This window comes from Podarcis pityusensis, assembly GCF_964106645.2.
Source record: "Podarcis pityusensis genome assembly, chromosome: 16".
In the NCBI taxonomy this organism is placed as follows: Eukaryota; Metazoa; Chordata; class Lepidosauria; order Squamata; family Lacertidae; genus Podarcis; species Podarcis pityusensis.
In genome coordinates, this window is record NC_138041.1 from 38,433,443 (window position 1) to 38,451,753 (window position 18,311).

Consider the following 18,311-nt stretch of genomic DNA (forward strand, 5'->3'; position numbering starts at 1 on the left):
CAAGCCAAACTTGACCGCGCACATCGCGGCGGCGCCGGCGCCCATCAGCCAAGGTAAGGCGCCAACTCCGCCGGTCCCTCTCCGGGGGCTTCTCGGCGCGGCTGCTTAAGCGCACGCAGGATCGCTATCCGGCACCGGCTCGCCTTTTGCAACGGGGGGGGGGGGGAGCCCCGCTGGCCCCGGAGGCGAAGCAAGCGCCGCGCCGCGCTGCGCCCTGGCTACCTGGGCGAGCCCCGCCGCCCGGAGACGGGCTCTCGCCTCGCTCCCGCTTCCCCCCCGCTCAGGTCAGATCCGCCGAGCTGATTCATCTCCGCCATTATGCACTTTTGGGGGGGCGCCGGCGGGGGGGGGGGCGGGGGCATCGGAGCGGGGTGCAAAGTTTGGCTGGGCGGCCAAGCCCCCTCCTCCCGGGCAGCCCGGCCAGGCTGCGCCCCGGGAAGCCGGCGGCGGCGGCAGCGCCTGGGCGAAGGGGGCCCGGGGGCTGGGCGGGGGGGGGAAGGGGATCAAGGAGCGGCGGGTGGAGGATCGGTCCTGACGCCTCCTCCCCCCCCCTTCCCCTCCATGATCGCCTCCCTAGAGCGGCTGATTGATTCGGATCAAGGCAGGAAGCGAGGCGCGCTGCACGCCTGGGCGAGGGCCGCTGCTGGTGGCGGGGCGCAAGTGCGCGAGGATCCGGGCGGAGGAGAGGCGCGGGGTTCGGGGAGCCCACCACGTGCATGCGCCCCGCAAATGATACGGGTTTTATTTATTGATTGCTTTTATATATATATATCTCACCTTTTCCTCCAAGGAGCTCAGGGTTCATTGCCAAGTCTCCGCGTTTAACTTCCACAACAACCCTGGGAGGTAGGCTCCCCAAGGGTCGCATCCAGTGAGCTTCTTCGTGGCTGAGTGGGGTGGAGGGGATTCGCACCGGGGCCTCTCCCGGGTCCCAGTCGACACTCTCACCACTACACCACACTGCCTCTGATCTCATGCACCTTCCTGAAGATGAGAACCTTTGGAAGCGGCCTTATTGCGAATCACTATGTCTTCTGAGCGGCAGTGACTGCAGGCTGTTGGGTAGGGAATAATTTTCTCCCCATCAGCTGGTACCTGAGAGCCTCTTAACTGAAGGTGCGGCAGATGGGACCTGGGACCTGCATGCAAAACGTTTGCTGTGACCCAGGGTTCCCCCAGCTGCTTCAGTCAGCAAGCTTCATTCAGTGTGTCCATGGATTTGTGATTTAAGAGCATATTATTATTATTATTATTATTATATATTGCATTTCGTTGTGTTACAATTTGAATTGCTAGGACAGGCCAGAAAAGCATTAAGTAGTTCACCAAGACTGTCAGCAGTTTTCAAGTGGTCCTTTAGCAGAAAAGTTTGGGAACTGGTGCTGTGAGACACCTTGAGTGGCATTCTGCAAGGCAGGCTCACTGCTTGTTGAGTGTGCCATTCAAGAGACGTGAGCATCTCTGACTGATGGGCATTGCCCCAGGTGAAACTTCATTGTCGCCAATATCTACTTCAGCGCCCATTCTCACATCCAGCTGCCTCTTGTGACCAAGTGATGTTCATGGATGTGTAAACTGCCCCTTAAACAAGCCTTTACTGTTTAGAAAAGTTGGGTGTTTTGACCTTAATCTTCTTATCAGTTAAACCTGTCATTTGTGTGAAGAGAGAGCCTGGGTTGTTTTCAGTGTTAGTCATACTCCTAGTAGTCCCACTGAAAGGAATAAACATTACAAAGGTCCATTAATTTCACTGGGTCCGCTTTTGAGTAGAACTTCATTGGAGAAAACCCTGTGTTTCACTTTCACTTTTGTTTCTGCTGTTTTACTTTATTTTGCCTTTCTCTTCCACATCTTCCCCTTCCACCAAAAAAAAAAAAGTTTCCTTCAGTTTAAATTTGCCTCTTGCAAACTGCAGAAAACTCTCTGTGTTTTACAATACTTCTATCCAGTGCTATTTTTCTGGAAAAAGAGGTGCTGGGACTCACCTCATTCTCTTAGAATAGTAATGGCGACCATCTGAGAGGTGCTGGAAGTTCCGGCTGAAAAAAGGCCCTGCTTATATATCACTTGAATAAAACACACAGAACATGCTCAGAGGCACCCTGATATTTGTTTTTAAACTATACAGGATGTCTTTTACACATGGCTCTGGTTGATTGATCTTGAGTTTCCAGCAAAAGACAAAGTAAATTCAGCAGGCCTAAAATTTCCCGACTCCTGGTTTAGCATACTTAGTCCTGAAAGACTCTCACAGCAGCTTTCCCAAAGATCCTCACACTAAAAAATGCATTTGAGGCTGCTATTGGGAACAGAAATAGTGTGGTGTCTCTATGGCGTATTCATACGGGGTTTTCTTGATTGCCCTCCAGCCTCTGTCTACTAGGCAACAGAGCCCACTGAAGTCCTTTGAGGCAAGGGGGGGGGGGAGCTGAGCTGTGGAAGCTGCTTCATCAGGGCAAATGGGTCACTGCCCCACCAGCCTTGTATCTCCCTGCAGTTAGAATCATAGAATTGTATAGTTGGCAGGGTCCACTGCCGGTCAGCTTCCTCACAGGGGAAGAAGGTGGGCAGAAACCTAGAACGAGCTGGCTCTGCCCCTCCTTGGCTTCACCTTCCTGTCGGTTCCCCCCCTTCTGCGCTGCTGGTCCCAGGGGGGGTCTGGCCATCACTGCAGCTGGAAGCTCTTCAGGCCCAGAGAGAGGCAAGCCTGCCTTTGCTGGGAATTGCCAGGCAACCGCTCCCACTGAGTCCTCTGAGGCAAGTGTAATTATTTCTGTGGTCATCCAGACTTTAAAGAGAAATTGCTCCAACCATAAGCAAAGGGGTGGGGGAAGTGTATGCAAAGTTGCTCCAGGGGACTTCTTGATGGACAATTTCCATTTGCCTCCATTTCTTGTAATTGGAGAGGCTGAGGATTGGACCCGGGGCTTTCTGTACGGAAAGCCTGTTCTCTGCCCCAGAGCCTGGGTCCCCTGGCCTGGCCTGGCTGTGCTCTCCGCCACGCACAGCTCAGCCCTCTGCCTGTGGACTCAGAAGTCAGTTCCGCTGTGTAGGCAAAACCAGGCAAGTTCAGCAGAGTTACTACTATAACCAGATCCCCTGTCAGATGCAGATTTTTGTGACTGAAAGAGGACCCTGAGAAGGAATATCTGCCCCAAATTGCCATTTGGGATTTCCTCTGTAGCTTCTCACCAAGGCTAAATTGGTCTGGCGTTCTGGTGTTCCTCCAACTCTGAGGCAAATTAGGATCGGAGAGAGTGGGGGGCCTGTGACACGCAGTGAGCTTTATGGCTGAGTTGGCATCTGAGTCACATTCCCCTTAAGTCTGAGTCCACTATTCCATCTCTCTTTCCAAAGCAAGCAGAATCGCTTTTTGAAGCATGTCCTTGAAGGCACGTGTGGAGAACCTTTGTCCCTCCCGGTGTTGCTAGAGCTCCCACCACCCCTGGCCATTGGCCATGCTTTCTGGGGCTGATGGGACTTGTAGTTCATCAGCGACTGGAGGGCCAAACATTCCCCACACCTGCTGTGAGGCAGTGGGTCAGGACTTGCCAATAGGCCATGGGCCACTTTCAGGTGGGCCTCAATGCCACAACCTGCCCACTTGCCCACCTTGTCGCTGCGACCCACAGCTTTTTGGCTGGAGCAGTGCCAGCACCAGCAACTCCATCCATGCTGAGGAAAGGTGGTCAAGAGGGGGAGACTGAAGGAAAAGGGCCAGAGGAGGCGTTGAAGGAAATTAGAAAGTGAGAGAAAAGAGAAAACACTAGTATTTCATCATCATCATCATCATCATCATCATCATCATCCACCTTGGCTGTTATTTACCCACCCTTGGCCTGAAGGTCCCAGGGTGGGTCTCAGCAATTTAAGATACAACATCAAAAACAGTTTAGAACAAATTGCAATCACAAGGATAGGACGGAATCAAATAAATAAGGAATTGAAAAGGGAACAAGAGGGGGAAACTCTAATAGAAGAAATTAATGAATGGAAAAGGTGAGGAAGGTGGAAAGACTGACAGTTTTTTGAAGAGGAGGGAATAACTTACAAGTTGAGCGTGAAAGGAAAATGGGAGAAGAAATTATAGGACATGGGTAAAAAATACTTTGAGAGGCGTGGGGTGGGTGGGAAGGGGAAAATATAAAAGAAAAGCTGCTCCATTTACTGCCTCTGGCTCAGAAAAATCTGCTCAAAACTGAGGTTGGGTTGTCACAGTAGCTCCAAAGCAAATGTTTTTGAAGAAAAAGCAGTGGCAAAGAATTTACCAATTTCCAAAGATGGATTGGGTATCTGTGGAAAATTCTGTCGGTAGTCGCCAGGGCACGGCTTGATTAGCCCTGCCCTCCATGTGCCAGCATCTTGTGACTGCTGTTTTCAGCTCTCTTAAGTGGGCCCTGGAGGTAGAAAGTTTGCAGACCCCTCTGCTTCAAGGTTTAAGCTGTCCTGTAATAAGGTATTGTTGAAATTAATAATTGGGGCTATCTATTGTTGTAGCAGAAACTTAGACTTTGGTTTCTTAAAGCAAATGCTGCTGATTAAAGAGTTGTTTGAGCACATTTGAAAATTAATTTGTAGTTCTCTCTTTCTCTCACTCTGTGTGTCTAGTTGTTTGTTTACTATGCATTTGAACACCCCTTAAGATACCATAACCAAATGTTGCACGTTGGCTCCTAAGATCAAGCTGCAGGTTTTCACCCATGTTTGGATTCACTGGACACCATTTTGAATCAAGATGGTGGACTGAACATTTTCAGTCTGCACTGATTTGAACCAGTGATGTCCAAAGGGACCAGGCAGACGGCCTTCTCGGTAGTCGCGCCCTCCCTGTGGAACACTCCCCCTTCATGCGTCGTCCTGGTAATTTGCAATGGGTTTTGTGCAGGAGAATGTCCTGACGGGTTGGGCCCTTCAAGACCCCTTCTCTGAGCCTTGTGTGTTCGCATGCTTGGAGCCTTGGATTTGCAAATGTTTTTCTTCAGATGCCTCATTTTGGCTTTGGAGCTTCTAAATAGGACCCCTTACAGTGAGCAGAAGCAACATTTTATGTCTTTTTTAAAAAAACCTAAATCTGAGTGGAAACAAGGTATTTGGAGAGAAGACGTGTGGTAGCAACCAAGTCTCTTGGGTGTCAGTGGAAGCCCGTTTTTAATTCCAGTTTCTTGTGTAGGGATGCTGGTTTGGTTGCCCATCTATCCCGCCCCCCGCCCCCAGCAAAACATTTGCTTTTGTCCTGTGTTTTGGACAGAAGAATAATTGTGATGTTTTAGATGTCCTTGGAGCAAGGGACATCCTGCAAGAGTTGACCGAGGCAACTGGAACCAGTCGCTCCCCAAATCTCTTATGCTCTTTAACGAAACCTGATAATATAATAATTGCATTGTTATTGAAGGCCCTTCCACAACCATTTCCAGGGATGCTCAGCCTGTCCCCATTTCACCTGTACCGCTTCTTTGTGCCTCATCCATTCTATAGAGAAACTCTTTAGGTGGAATTGGGGAGGGGGGAAGGGAAGTAAAGAGCACTCATCAGTTTCCAAAATGGTTTCTCTGTCTGCTTTGTACACCAGCCCTTCCTCTCGCTAAGCGCTAATGCCAGCACCCTGGCGTAAGGCCAAGGGAGTTAGACAAAGGAGCCCTGGCAATTGAATATCTCGGATTCTCAGTGATATGACTGCAAATGCTCCCTGTCTCTGATTAGGCAGCTTGACTTGAACGGTCAGGGCTGGAGGGGGCCTCTCTCGGCCATCCAAATGAAATACTACCCCCCCTTAACACACACACACACCCCAGATTCAGACCTGTAAACTCTAACTTTGCTTGCAGATGTGAAGGCAGATTTCGCTTTTTAAATGTAGCAGGAATTAAGAATGATTGCTGTGGCTTCCCTTACTCTCTTAGCCTGAAAAAGGCTGAAGAAAGAATGCTTTCCTGGTCAAATTTCTGCCTGTTGTGCTAATATTAAAGACACAGGAATTCTGGTTTTCAGGGGGGGGGGACTTAACCCCAACCCCTTCTTCAAGCCAAATGTGTGGGAAATCCAAAGCCAATAATCATCAGCTGTGACCCACCCACTGCTGTGGGGCTGGAAAGTTTTGAAGGCCACTGTAGGCTCAGTAATGTATTTTCTCTCCTCTCCCCCAGTGTCTTCCTGCATCTGACAGTAAGTGTCCTTATGCATTCCAGGTGGCTATGATGTGGGGTGGGGGAGGCTTTTAAAGGGCTTTTTTGCTGCTGTTAATTACCCACTTAACTTTGATTTCCCCATCAATTAGGAAGGAGAGAGGAGGCAGCTCCCAAGCTCTGCAGAAGGGAAAATTTACTATACTGATGTGTATAACCTCTCTTAGGAGTGTCTCCATTGGACCTTGATGTATGCTCGCCCCCCAGCCCCCCCCCCCATTGGTTGCCCATCACTCTGGCAAAGTTCCTCATTAACACTGTTTGGAGGTGCCAACATTTTTAAAAATCCTGCTCCTGTGGCTTTATAAACAGCCCAGCATATGGAAATTAAGCGGGGCTTTTCTTGGCAGGGAGCAAAACAACGGAAAGGCGGATTTTGTCTGTATCGGGCTGCTGTTGAAGGCACAGGAGCTTCAACACTTAACAGTAAAAAGAAATAAAAGCTGGCAACTTCAATACCAGTTCTTTTCCTTCTCTTCATGGTTCCCCTGCAAGAATAGCCACTTTTCGTTCTGGCAGGACTCCTGAGCCTTAGAGGGAGAAATGCAGCGGGCAGACCCTTTTCCATTGCTACACTGCAGTTGTTTGATAGTAAGCAACACCTGTGGAATATATCTTTCATATTATTTTCTTAAGTCACATTGAGTCATGCGCATTTGTATAAATAAAGCATTTAGCAAATTTCTTGCCTTGGTCATGGCCTGGATGAGAGCCTCAAACTGAAGCTCAATCCAGATAAGACTGAGACGCTGCTAGTTGGTGGTTCCCTAGACCAGATGGCGGAGAGGTTGTCTGCTCTTGATGGGGCAACACTGGTTCTGAAGGAGTTGGGTACACAGTGTGGAGGTCCTCCTGGGTCCTTTGCTGTCACTTGAGGCTCAGGCAGCCTTGATGGCACGGAGTGTCTTCTGTCAGCTTTGACTGATGGCCCAGCTGTACCCTTATCCAGACAGGGACAGCCTAACTTCTGTTGTCTATACTGTGGTAACTTCTAGGTTAGATAACTGCAATGCCTTTTAAGTAGGGCTGCCTCTGAAGATGGTTCAGAAACTTTAGCTGGTGCAGAATTCAGTGGCCAGGTTGCTCACCGGGCAGGACGGTTTCAGCATCTAATGCCAATCCTGTCCCAAATTCACTGGCTGCCATTTAGTTTCCTGGTCCAATTCAAAGTGCTGGTTTTGATCTATACATCCCTAAGCAGCTCAGGACCATAACCCCTCAAGGCCTGCCTCTCCCCATATGCACCGACCTGGACCCTGCAACCATCCTCTGAGGCCCTTCTTTGTGTGCCTTCCCTTCAAGAGGTCTGGAGGGTGGCAACACGAGAACAGGCCTTTCCTGCGGTGGCTCCTCATTTGTGGAAATCTCCCTGAGGAGGCTCATCTGGCACCTTCATTACATATATTTAGCTGCCAGGTGAAAACATTTCTCTATGACCAGGCTGATTAACATTCTATGGTTCCTAAAAATGTGTTTGTGGGAGAGAGGAGTTATGGTTTGTTTCTGTTTTATGATGTATTTTGTGTTGATAAACCTGTAATCTTCAGATGAAGGGTGATATACAAAAGATACTATTACTATTAATGATACTACTACCAATGTATTACATGCCCTGGGAACTTATGGTGAAGGACAGGTAATTAACAATAATAATTTGCCAGTCATGTGGCTGTTAATAGCACAGGAACCCTATCAAAAAAGAGAGTGGAAATCCTAGCTGGAAGCCACTAACTATGCTGCCTGCCCAAATTATTTATTTATTAGTTTTATATACTTTACCTTTGCCTAAGGTATATTACCGTGGACACGGATTCCCCACTGGAATGGACTGACAGGTGCATCTGGCGAGGGGGGTGGGCTGCTGTCCTCCCTCTCCACCTTGGCACCCTTGCTCAAGAGGGGTTCGTCTTGTTCCTCCCAGCAGCAGATTTGGACATGCTTCATTCTGGATTGCTTGGGACAGACTGCCGGCTGGCTTCTGGGTCTTGTACCAAGCAGCTGGGGGCAAGTGGGGGTGGGGCTCCTGCACATTTAATAGGCAGCTACACCAGCTGAAATTCCCAACTACAATTTAGGTAGTTGTAAGTTGCCAACTTTTAAACGCTTGCTGAAAACTTATCTATTCCTCCAGTCTTAAGCAGGCGGATGAGAGGTACACCCCCTCACAATGGTCTACTGATGTTTGTTTTTCATTTCTCTTTGCTTTTAACTTTTTTTGATTTTATTGTCTGGCTTTATGTTTTTATATTGTTGCAAACTGCTACGATATATTTTTATGATACAGTGGTATATGATTTTTTATGATTTTTTGTATTTTATGGTTATGGATATTGTTTATGTATTTTGTTACGCAAATCACTTGCTATGGATCTTTCAGATAGTAAAGCGGTCTATAAATGGAAACAGCAGCAATAATAAGAGAGTAATGCCCCAGTGTATGGGGTGTTAGGCTTCCCTCTGGTAGTACCTCTGGTGGGGGACGCGTCATTCTCCTTCTGGGGTAGTTTGTCCACCAGTGGTCTCCACTCTGCACTCAGCTCTCACCTGTAGCTCCTGGAAGCTCAATATGAAACAGCTGCCACAGCCCGGGAATGGCTTTGACTGGTTGGCTAAACCAGGCAAGGGTAGCTGATGGGTCACAAACCCTCAGTGAGTTAGGGACTTCCCTGCATGCAAAGACAGACTCTGGCGGATTGAGTGGACAAGACCAATAGTGGGTCCAACCATGGGCGTAGCAAAAGGGGAGGCAACTGCCTCCCCCTAAAGCAAATTAAAAAATAATAATACTTAACTAAGTGACCAATTGTGTCGCAGATAGTTTGGTTCTGTCCCCCCTAACATTGATCCTGCCCACCCTAATATGAATCCTGGCTACACCCAGGTCCAGTGGTCAATAAGGTGGTTTCTGCACATGCTGTAGAGAAAAATGAGGGTTCGTCCACCTGGAAGGTGCCTTGTACGCCTCCTTCCAGCATCTCCTCCAGTCAACCTGGTGCCAAATGTCTTGCTTTCCTTTCCTTTCCTTTGGACCACATCAGTGAGACCCAAGTGTGAGTGTCTTGTTGTCTGGGCAGCCTAGGACCTCCACATTCTGCCCAGGCTTGTTCCCCAAGGAGGTTGCTTTGGTGCCGCTAATACAGCCGTTTGCTTTGATTTCTGGAGGCGCAGTGCATTGTCTCAAGACAGACGGGTGTCAAGAACAACAGTGCCCCTGAGCTATGGCCATTCTATGAAAGGAACATAGGAAACTGCCTTAAGTCAGACCATTGGTTCCTTTCGTTCAGTGTGGTCTCTGCTGTGTGGCAGCAGCTTGCCAGAACTTCAGGCTGGGTTCTCTCCCAGCCTTTGCTGGAGATGCTAGGGAGGGATGGACCCTGGGGCCTTCTGCACACAAAGGATCAGGAGTAGAATCATAGAATCATAGAGTTGGAAGAGACCACAAGGGCCATCGAGTCCAACCCGTTGCCAAGCAGGAAACACCATCAGAGCACTCCTGACATATGGTTGTCAAGCCTCTGCTTAAAGACCTCCAAAGAAGGAGACTCCACCACACTCCTTGGCAGCAAATTCCACTGTCGAACAGCTCTTACTGTCAGGAAGTTCTTCCTAATGTTTAGGTGGAATCTTCTTTCTTGTAGTTTGGATCCATTGCTCCGTGTCCGCTTCTCTGGAGCAGCAGAAAACAACCTTTCTCCCTCCTCTATGTGACATCCTTTTATATATTTGAACAGTAGCTGATGCTCGTTGGGACTGGTGGGGCAGAAGGTGGCGAGCTTAAATGGTAGGCAGCACCTGAGCCAATGGCAGGCACAGGCAATTCATGTTACCTTTGTCCACAGGCGCCTCCTTTTCCCTGCTGAGTTCTGCAAGGGCAGCGCTGAGGCTGATGAGACAGCAGCCGACAGGGAATGCCAGTGCCACCCCCCCCCCAAAAAAAGACTAGCTGTAAGGAGGAAGGCAAGCAGGTGGGGGCTGGGTGAGGGCAGACTGCCACTGAGCGAGGGGCCCTTCGCTAGAGCAAAGCCAAGCCCATGCTATGCCTTTGACTGCAGTTGGCAATTCACTGCCAGAAACCATCCCAAATCTGCCCCGGGACCTCCTACCATACTTTGCTGCTTTCCAAAGCTGGCCACGTCTCGGAGCAGGGTTAGGCCTGGATTTGATGTCCTTTTTGGGGTGCAGGAACCCTTTCAAGATCTGGGGCTTTCAAAGCAAGCATGGCTATGTTTTTCTTTCCTTCCTTCCTTCCTTCCTTCCTTCCTTCCTTCCTTCCTTCCTTCCTTCCACCCTCCCACCCGCACCCTCCATCTGAGCTGAGCTGGCACAGCGACTAATGCGGCCATCTGCACTGTGCAAGGAGGGCTGACACCGCAGCCAAGTCCAAAACCCTCCTTTTGTTCTCGGGGCCTGCTGCTGCGGTGCTGATAAGGCGCGCTCTGTGTTGGCCACTATGTCTTACTACGTCTTCGAGGCAGACGGCAAAGGATCAGGTAAAGGCACCCAAGGTCACCCAGTGGCTTGGCATTGGGGGGGGAGCTTTGGGGGGACAGGGACGCAGGCTTAAACTCATCATCAGCCTCTAGGGCAAGCTTAGATGCGCTTCGGGGGAAGACGGCCCCAGGGGAAGGTGCAGGGGAGGAGATGACATGCCAGTCCGGTGGGAGATCCTCAGTGCCTCCCTTCTTACCGTGTTGCCTCCCCCAGCCCGCATGTTTCCTGAACATTGCATGTTGCGCTCTGTTTTACAAAGGGAAGAGGCCCTAGCTCCTTATTGGTGAAGAGTACAGTGGTACCTCGGGTTACAGACGCTTCAGGTTACAGACTCTGCTAACCCAGAAATAGTACCTCGGGTTAAGAACTTTGCTTCAGGATGAGAACAGAAATTGTGCGGCAGCGGGAGGCCCCACAAGCTTAAGTGGTACCTCAGGTTAAGAACGGACCTCCGGAACGAATTAAGTTCTTAACCCGAGGTACCACTGTATCTGCTGCGTATGCAGAAGGTCTGGGGTTCAATCCCCAGCATCTCTCGGTGGGGAGATCTGCTGACCATCAGCATGGCTAAGACTGAGTTAGACAGACCAGTGGTCTGTTTTGGTCTTCATGTGTGTAGCTGAACACCAGGCTGCCTGTGTGGGCACACCTCTCCAACAAATGGCTGGTGTTCTCCATTTTGGCAGCACTCACTGACAGTCTAGAGGAAGGGCTAGCCTGGCCAGGTGAGGAGTTTTGCAGCAATAGATCCGGGGATAGCGAAGCAGCACCCAGTCTGGGACACAGATGCCAAGGCTACAAATAACGTTTTATTTATTCCCATCCACTTCCCTTTCCCCTTCTGCTCCTACAAGTGACCAGCATTTCTGACAAAGGCCTGTTAACCTTGCCACATCAGTTAAATAAACGGTTATTTTTATACCACATACAGACTTTAGGTGAGCTGTTCACTTGTTGGACGGTCTCTCCATCTGCAATATAGGGAGAATAACGGTGACCTACTTTACAGGGTTCCTGTTAGGATGTCCAAGATAATCTATGTGAAGAACTCTGAGCGCTTGGGAAAAGCTTTCATAGACAGCAAATGTCAGTGTGTTATGATTGCCATGGTGTCTTGTGCTTCTACTGATCAGGACAATGTGGTGTTTATTTTTACCACTGCATTAGCATAGCTGGCAACTGTTAGCGGAATGAGGAAGATAGGTACTGACCTTTCAAAACCAGAATGTTTAACCTGCTAGCTTTGTATCTTACTCAACATTTGGTAATCATTTTCACTTTGTATGTTTTCTTTTTCCAAAGCTGGGAACGTCCACTCTCCTTCCACAAGCATGGCAGGCTCAGGGCAATACAGACAGCTTATAAATGACTACGGACCCCCATCTCTAGGTTACACACAAGGAGTGCAGGTAAAAACTTCCAATATTCTGGGCTGCCGGCAGTGTGTCTCTTATGCCATTTATTCATTCATTAATGAATGAGTTCCCTTGAAACATCCCCAAGGGTTTGACAATAAAAAACATATATAAGGACAATTTCAAATCCGACAGAAACAGACTGGGATAAGAACCTCATTTGAAAAGACTTGTTGGAAAAAAGGGAAGTTGTCTATATTATTAATTTATATACGTACACCACATACAGTTCCAAATTAGTAGTTTGCAAAATATAAAAACAGAGTGACAGAAAAGTTAGAATATAAATGTCCCCAATTAAAACAGTGCAGCAGTTAAAATCTGGAGATGGGCTGAGAAATCAAGGAAATGCCTGTGTAAGTCAACAAACTGGTCGTGATGTCATTTAATGGATTAAATTTAAGTGGATGGATTAAAATAAATATTACAGTTTCCAAACAGAAGTGATATTGACCAAATTCAGCACTGGGTGATTTTGTGATTCAGGTACATGGCGCTTTTGCTGTGGGTGTGGCATTTAAGGGTTCGTGTTTATTTGTTAACAAGCTTCTGTTTTTCACAAGCGTCGACTCTGCTTTTAACCTGCTCGCCTCAATGATGGCATTAATAAATATTGCAGCTTTCACGTTCAAGTTGCTTTAAAGGTGCCGTGCTCACTACTTGGGGCTTCCCTCGGGCTTGATCCGGAAGCTGCGGCTAGTGCAGAATGCTTCAGCACGGCTGCTGTCACGATTGAGACCCTGCCTGCATAGAACCCCTCTGCTCAGGGATCTGCATTAGTTGCCCATTTCCCATCTGCTCCCCAGACAAGCTCAGTGTGTGGTTATTAGCATATTAAGCCCTCAACATCCTGGGAACCAGTTTACTCGCAGGGTCACCTTACCCCTTACATGCCCACTCAACTGCTTTGATATGTGGAACTGGAACACCCGTAAGAAATAGTTATCTTGGGGGGGGGGGGTTACACATTGTAAGTCCCAGCCTGTCAATACCAGACAGACATCTGATTGAAACCTTTTTGGTTAGGCAAGCCTATGCAGATGGCTGTGGGCAGGATTCCTGCATTGCGGGGGGTTGGACTAGATGACATTTGGGGTCCCTTCCCACTCTAATATTCTATGTGAAATGTTGATGTCTTTCTTCTTTTTAGCTACTATTGATTTTAATGATCTTTTAAATATTTTAAAGGACCCGTTTTTAACTGTTTTTATTGATAATGTTAATACTTGATAATTTTGTAAGCTGCTTAATAGGATTTCTTACAATCAAGCAATATATGTTTTTTAAAGTACAGTAAATAAATAAAATAATGAGGGGAAAACCCTCCCGTCCCGATATAGCCTGCACTAAACAGCCACTTTTAGACTGCAATTCTATGCATGCTTTCCCAAGAGTAATCCCCACTAATCAGAGCATGTGTAGGATTGCACTGTCACCCTGCAATTAATGAATTGATTAATTTGAGCTTTATTGTGGTTTGTTGGTTCTTGTGACTGGCTCTGCTCTAATTCAGATCCCATTTCTTTCTGATGCCAGGGAACGAGTAGCAGTCAAGTACCACAGAGCAAGTATGCAGAACTTTTGGCCATCATAGAAGAATTAGGAAAAGAAATCAGGCCTACATATGCTGGAAGTAAAAGTGCCATGGAAAGGCTAAAACGAGGTAATGAAGCTAATATTGAGAAAAATATTTTAGGCCATATTATTTACACTAAATCACTTGACTTAAGGACCTAGTCCACAAGATTATGAGGAAAAGGTCAAAAAACGCAATATCTGATAAAGGTTTATTAATAAGAGTGGTCCAGGTTGGGCTTCTAGTGGCCCAGGAGCTCCCACTTTAAGCCAGTGTAGAAACAAAAACACCACCTAGTCCCACCCAAAGAGAAGGCCACCCACTTCTAACCTGTGCAATTCATACCAAGAGCATATGAAGTAATATATGACTTTTAACGTATGGGTTCAACCACAGAGCCTAGGACTTGCCAATCAGAAGGTCGGCGGTTCGAATCCCCACAACGGGGTGAGCTCCCGTTGCTCAGTCCCTGCTCTTGCCCACCTAGCAGTTCGAAAGCATGAAGTGCTAGTAGATAAATAGGTACCGCTCTGGCGGGAAGGTAAACAGCTTTTCCGTGTGCTGCTCTGGTTCGCCAGAAGCGGCTTAGTCATGCTGACCACATGACCCGGAAGCTGTTTGCCAGCTCCCTCAGCCAATAAAACAAGATGAGTGCCGCAACCCCAGAGCCAGCCATGACTTGACCTAATGGTCAGGGGTCCCTTTACCATGACTGAAGACTGTTTGTTCTGATACCTGGCAACTCCTCCCAGCTCCAGTCAGCATAGCCAATGATCAGAGCTAATGAGAGTTGCAGTTCAGCAACATTTGGATGGCACCATCTTGGATACACCTGGATTAATGGGTTGCTATGCACCCGTTTCCCTGGCCACCTAGAAACATGCTTTGCCCCTCTCCAAAAGTATTTAAAGATAAAACTTTCTTCCTTACAAAAAATGCTGCAATGGTCACTGAACTGCTTCAGAAAAAGGGGGAAATATATAACTCAAAGGCATGCTCCACCAAGGAAGTTCTCCTGCAAATGTCCCAGTGAAATGAAAAAGCAGCTATACCTTCATATGAAACTGGCAAAAAGTCAGTGCCTCCCAAACTGTATACAGTTCTTAAACCAAGGCGCACTTTCCCTAATGTGGCCTGCTGCTGCCGGTACCCTTCCACCGTTTGGATTCCGCTCTTAGACCGAGGTAAAGTTCGCAAAGTGGGACACTTCTTCCAGTTTTGCGGAGTTTGTAAACCAGACTGTTCTTAAACTGAGGTACCACTGTATTGCTTTTGTAAAAGTAAACACAAGCAGACATTATGTTACTTTTTTTGCAGGCATCATTCACGCCAGAGGACTAGTTCGAGAGTGTTTGGCAGAGACTGAGCGCAATGCAAGATCCTAGCATCTCTTCCCATGGCTGCAAGATTTTTCCACCTCTTATGAAAAAGGGACACCAGTTCCTTTGGAGACTACAGAAGGCATTCAGAGAGATCCCTTAATTTGACTCTACCCCTCCTCCCCCCCACTGCCATTTCCAAGAATGTGGGCCGCAATCCAAAGTAGCACTTGGGAGGCTTGTGTGCCCAGTGGAAAGTTTGAATCCCCCCAACAAATCCATCCACCCTGTGCCATACTGCAAACAGCTTCTGAAATGCCTCTTGGTTTCAAAAGCAGCTCACCATCCAGCATGGGGGGCATTGGTTTGAGAAAGTCCAAAGGTCCCCTTGGATGGATAAAACTTGTGCTGTCTTTTTTCCTTCTGGATCCTGGCCATAGTCAAGAAGATTATCCTTCCTCTCATTTAAAGTGGAGTTTGCAGTATTTCATTTGAAGCATTCCCTGAATTAGCTGAAATTTTTTATTTAAAAACAACTGCATTCCTCTCTTAATTCTCTGTTCTGACTCAGGTTGCTCCTTCAACTAACAGTGTTCCCCATATCCAGTGGTTTTCAAACTGCATTCTAGGAAAGGTCTATGACTCCTTAACTTTCTAGGGACTTCTCAGTAACAATATCAGTAATGTTGGACACGCTCCCCTGAAAAGGGAGCTCCTCTGCGGCTGCCAGTATTCCTGTGTAATGTAAAAGGAGCGCTGGTTATGTTCTAGGTTGCAAGGTATGGTTATGTGGGGCATTGGCAAAGCTAAGCAGCTCCAGACATCACACCCCATGGATTGAGTGTACACACCCCAGAGTCCTCTGCAGTGCAGCAGACTTCCTATGGCAAACACTCAGCCTTTGCAGAACAGCAGAGGAGTAAAGGGCTCATTGAAAGCAAAATTTGAAAACAGCTGCCTTAATCCTCAAGCATTCATTTGGCTTCACCACTAAACCATTTCTTACCAGACTCCTTTGAGTACAGATATTGTTTTTTGTTTCACCAGCTGACAGCCTAATTTCTAATTTGGTGCACGCACCATAAATTTTGTTCAAAAATTATCCCCCCGCCCCACCATTTTGCATGATTGTTAGTGTTTCCATTAAAAGTGCATGAGTTCTACAAAAAGACTATTCTAACCTGTCACAGGCCCCAAAAGCAACTCTATTCCCCCAGATTTAAATTGTAACTTTGCCAAAAAAAAAAAAAAATCCAAATAAGTGACTAAAACTGTTATTTGCATCTTTGTATGTATTTATTACTTGACGTAATAAAGCTTATTTTCATTAACAATTTGGTACTGTTAAGCAGCAGAGGCCCAATTACTCAAAAGCATTAAAGCGTAGAATTATTGGAACATCTGAGAGATCCCTCAGGAAATCCAGCATAGGAACTTAGTGATGTGGAAGCATAAAGGATAAAAATGAGGTAAGCAAGCATGATGGGGAAATTACCCCTTACACCATTCTGAACATGCAATATCCAGTGACATCACACATACCCATAGAGCTCAGTGAACTTCATTGGTCTATAAAAGAGCTTTCCAAACTGTGTCACAACACGTTAGTGTGTTAGCTGCAAAGTGTAGGTGTGTTGCACGAATGCTCTTATAAGAGGTTAGTTTGGCTGTCAGTTTGCTAGTAAAACTGAATTACCCTGTTGCGAAATATGCATGTCTAAAAAGTTTGTCACCAACATGCAAAGATTGAAAAGCTCTGGTCTATGACATAGTTGGTGATCAGCCGGTACTACTCATGGGTTCCCGTTTCCCTCCAAATCCACTTTCCAGCATTGTCAACGGTTGCTTTAAAGAGATGGAGGCTTCTGCTGGTGGGTGTTCAGCCTTCCTGACTGACCACCTCTACCTGACCAGAGTGTATGCAACCACCCAAAAACTCTGAGGAATGCTGGAAGAAGTGGCAGAAGCCACCTCGACACCTTCACTTGAGCTGAGAAGCCTTAGCAGAACTGGCTTTCCTTATACATTATATAGAGCAGAGGTGGAAACTTGGGGACACTCCAGCTATCAGACTACAGTTCCCTTCACCCTTTTCCATTGGACCTTGATGAGCAGGGCTGATTAGGAGCCCAACAAAATATGGAGGGCCACATCCTTGCCTTGGAGGGTTCCACTGGCCCCATAAAGTGCCACCATCATTTGCCAGGAAAGGGAGTTGCTGCTCTGTTCTCTGCTGTGTTTAGGACATCAGTTAGCCAGAGTGAGCTTCAAGTTCAGCAGCAGGTGACAAAAAGGGACCACTGTTCTAGCATGTCCCTATAATGAAGTATCATTCCACCTTGGTTGAAAGCAACTTTCAGCTTGAGGTTTTTAGTTTGTTTCAGCATCCATACTTGCTTGTTCCCTTGTCTCTGCCACCCACTGGACATCCACTCCAGCACTGTTGAGGCAAAGCAGAACATTTATGGAGGGAACATATGGCCTTCCAGATGTTGTCAGACTCCCAACCCTCTTCAGCCTCTTTCAGCAAGGCCAATGATTGGGGTTGATGGGAAAAGAAGTCCAGAAGCCACTAGAGCACGACAGGTTCTCCATCCCTGCTGTAGTGCTTGAGATTAATGCCTTGCTGCTATATTCTGCAGGCGGCAAAGTAAGAGATCCAGCTAATCCTTGGCTAGGCCACTCTTTTTCAACCTTGGATTCTCAGCTGTTGTTGAACTACAACTTCCATCATCCCTGATCATTGGCTAAGATGGCTGGGGATGATGGGAAAACTGGGGGTCCCAACACACATACACCTGAGAACTCAAGGTTGAAGAACCCAGGGTTAGACACCACATACTTGGTGGCTTTGCCACCCCTCTGCCTGCCATGCTGTTCTAGTTTTATGGGCTCTGCTTCGGCATCATGCAGTTCTCATTTTGCATGCCTTGTGCCGAATGCTGACACAATGCTGGGAACACACCACACCCACTGCTTCATGGCTGCAGAGTAGAGTGGCCAACACACACATGGCCTATTTTGGGTAATGACCTGATGCCAGAGGCTAGCGCAGGGCTTGCAGCTAAGCGTTGCTTGTCAACAACCACAAAACCACTGATGTGTTATTACCGAAAGGCAACCGGGCACCAATTCCTGAAAGTGTGGACAGGAAGTTGCCCTACTCCTGCCTTAAAACAAGGGGCATCCATCTGGTTCCATCTGGAACATGTTTGATGCAGTAACTTCTTAAGAGTGAGGCAAGGTTGGTTAGTAGGCTCAATTGCTGGTTACCGCAAAGGTAGAAAAGCTCTCTTCCATCTGAAACGATGGAATGATGAACATCTAC

At 47.5% G+C, this 18,311-nt stretch overlaps 1 protein-coding gene and 1 long non-coding RNA gene across 3 annotated transcripts in view; one reads left to right on the forward strand and one right to left on the reverse strand.

The window, feature by feature from the left end:
• The window catches only part of LOC308465430, a 10,060-nt gene extending 9,713 nt beyond the window's left edge, over positions 1–347 (reverse strand). The window contains exon 1 of the long non-coding RNA XR_013980431.1: positions 223–347. This is a non-coding gene — a long non-coding RNA (uncharacterized lncRNA). The remainder of the gene's footprint in view (positions 1–222) is intronic.
• A 593-nt stretch (positions 348–940) lies between these two features.
• On the forward strand, positions 941–16,317 carry CDK2AP1 (cyclin dependent kinase 2 associated protein 1). 2 transcript variants are annotated; one of them, XM_080985392.1, is made up of 4 exons: positions 941–1,062; positions 11,976–12,082; positions 13,625–13,751; positions 14,982–16,317. In XM_080985392.1, exons 1-4 carry the CDS (start codon positions 975–977, stop codon positions 15,047–15,049), a joined length of 390 nt encoding a protein of 129 aa, XP_080841518.1. In that variant the 5' UTR covers positions 941–974; the 3' UTR covers positions 15,050–16,317. The 2 variants fall into 2 exon arrangements, with proteins under 2 accessions (XP_080841518.1, XP_080841519.1); XM_080985393.1 differs by lacking the exon at positions 941–1,062 and adding an exon at positions 9,926–10,672.
• The last annotated feature ends 1,994 nt before the right edge of the window (positions 16,318–18,311 follow it).

Bases quoted from the DNA above. Each gene is read 5' to 3' on its own strand.
- CDK2AP1 (XM_080985392.1), top strand. From the start codon at position 975: ATGCACCTTCCTGAAGATGAGAACCTTTGGAAGCGGCCTTATTGCGAA. The intron at 12,083-13,624 runs GTAAAAACTTCC...TTCTGATGCCAG, and splicing joins GTTACACACAAGGAGTGCAG to GGAACGAGTAGCAGTCAAGT. The intron at 13,752-14,981 runs GTAATGAAGCTA...CTTTTTTTGCAG, and splicing joins CATGGAAAGGCTAAAACGAG to GCATCATTCACGCCAGAGGA.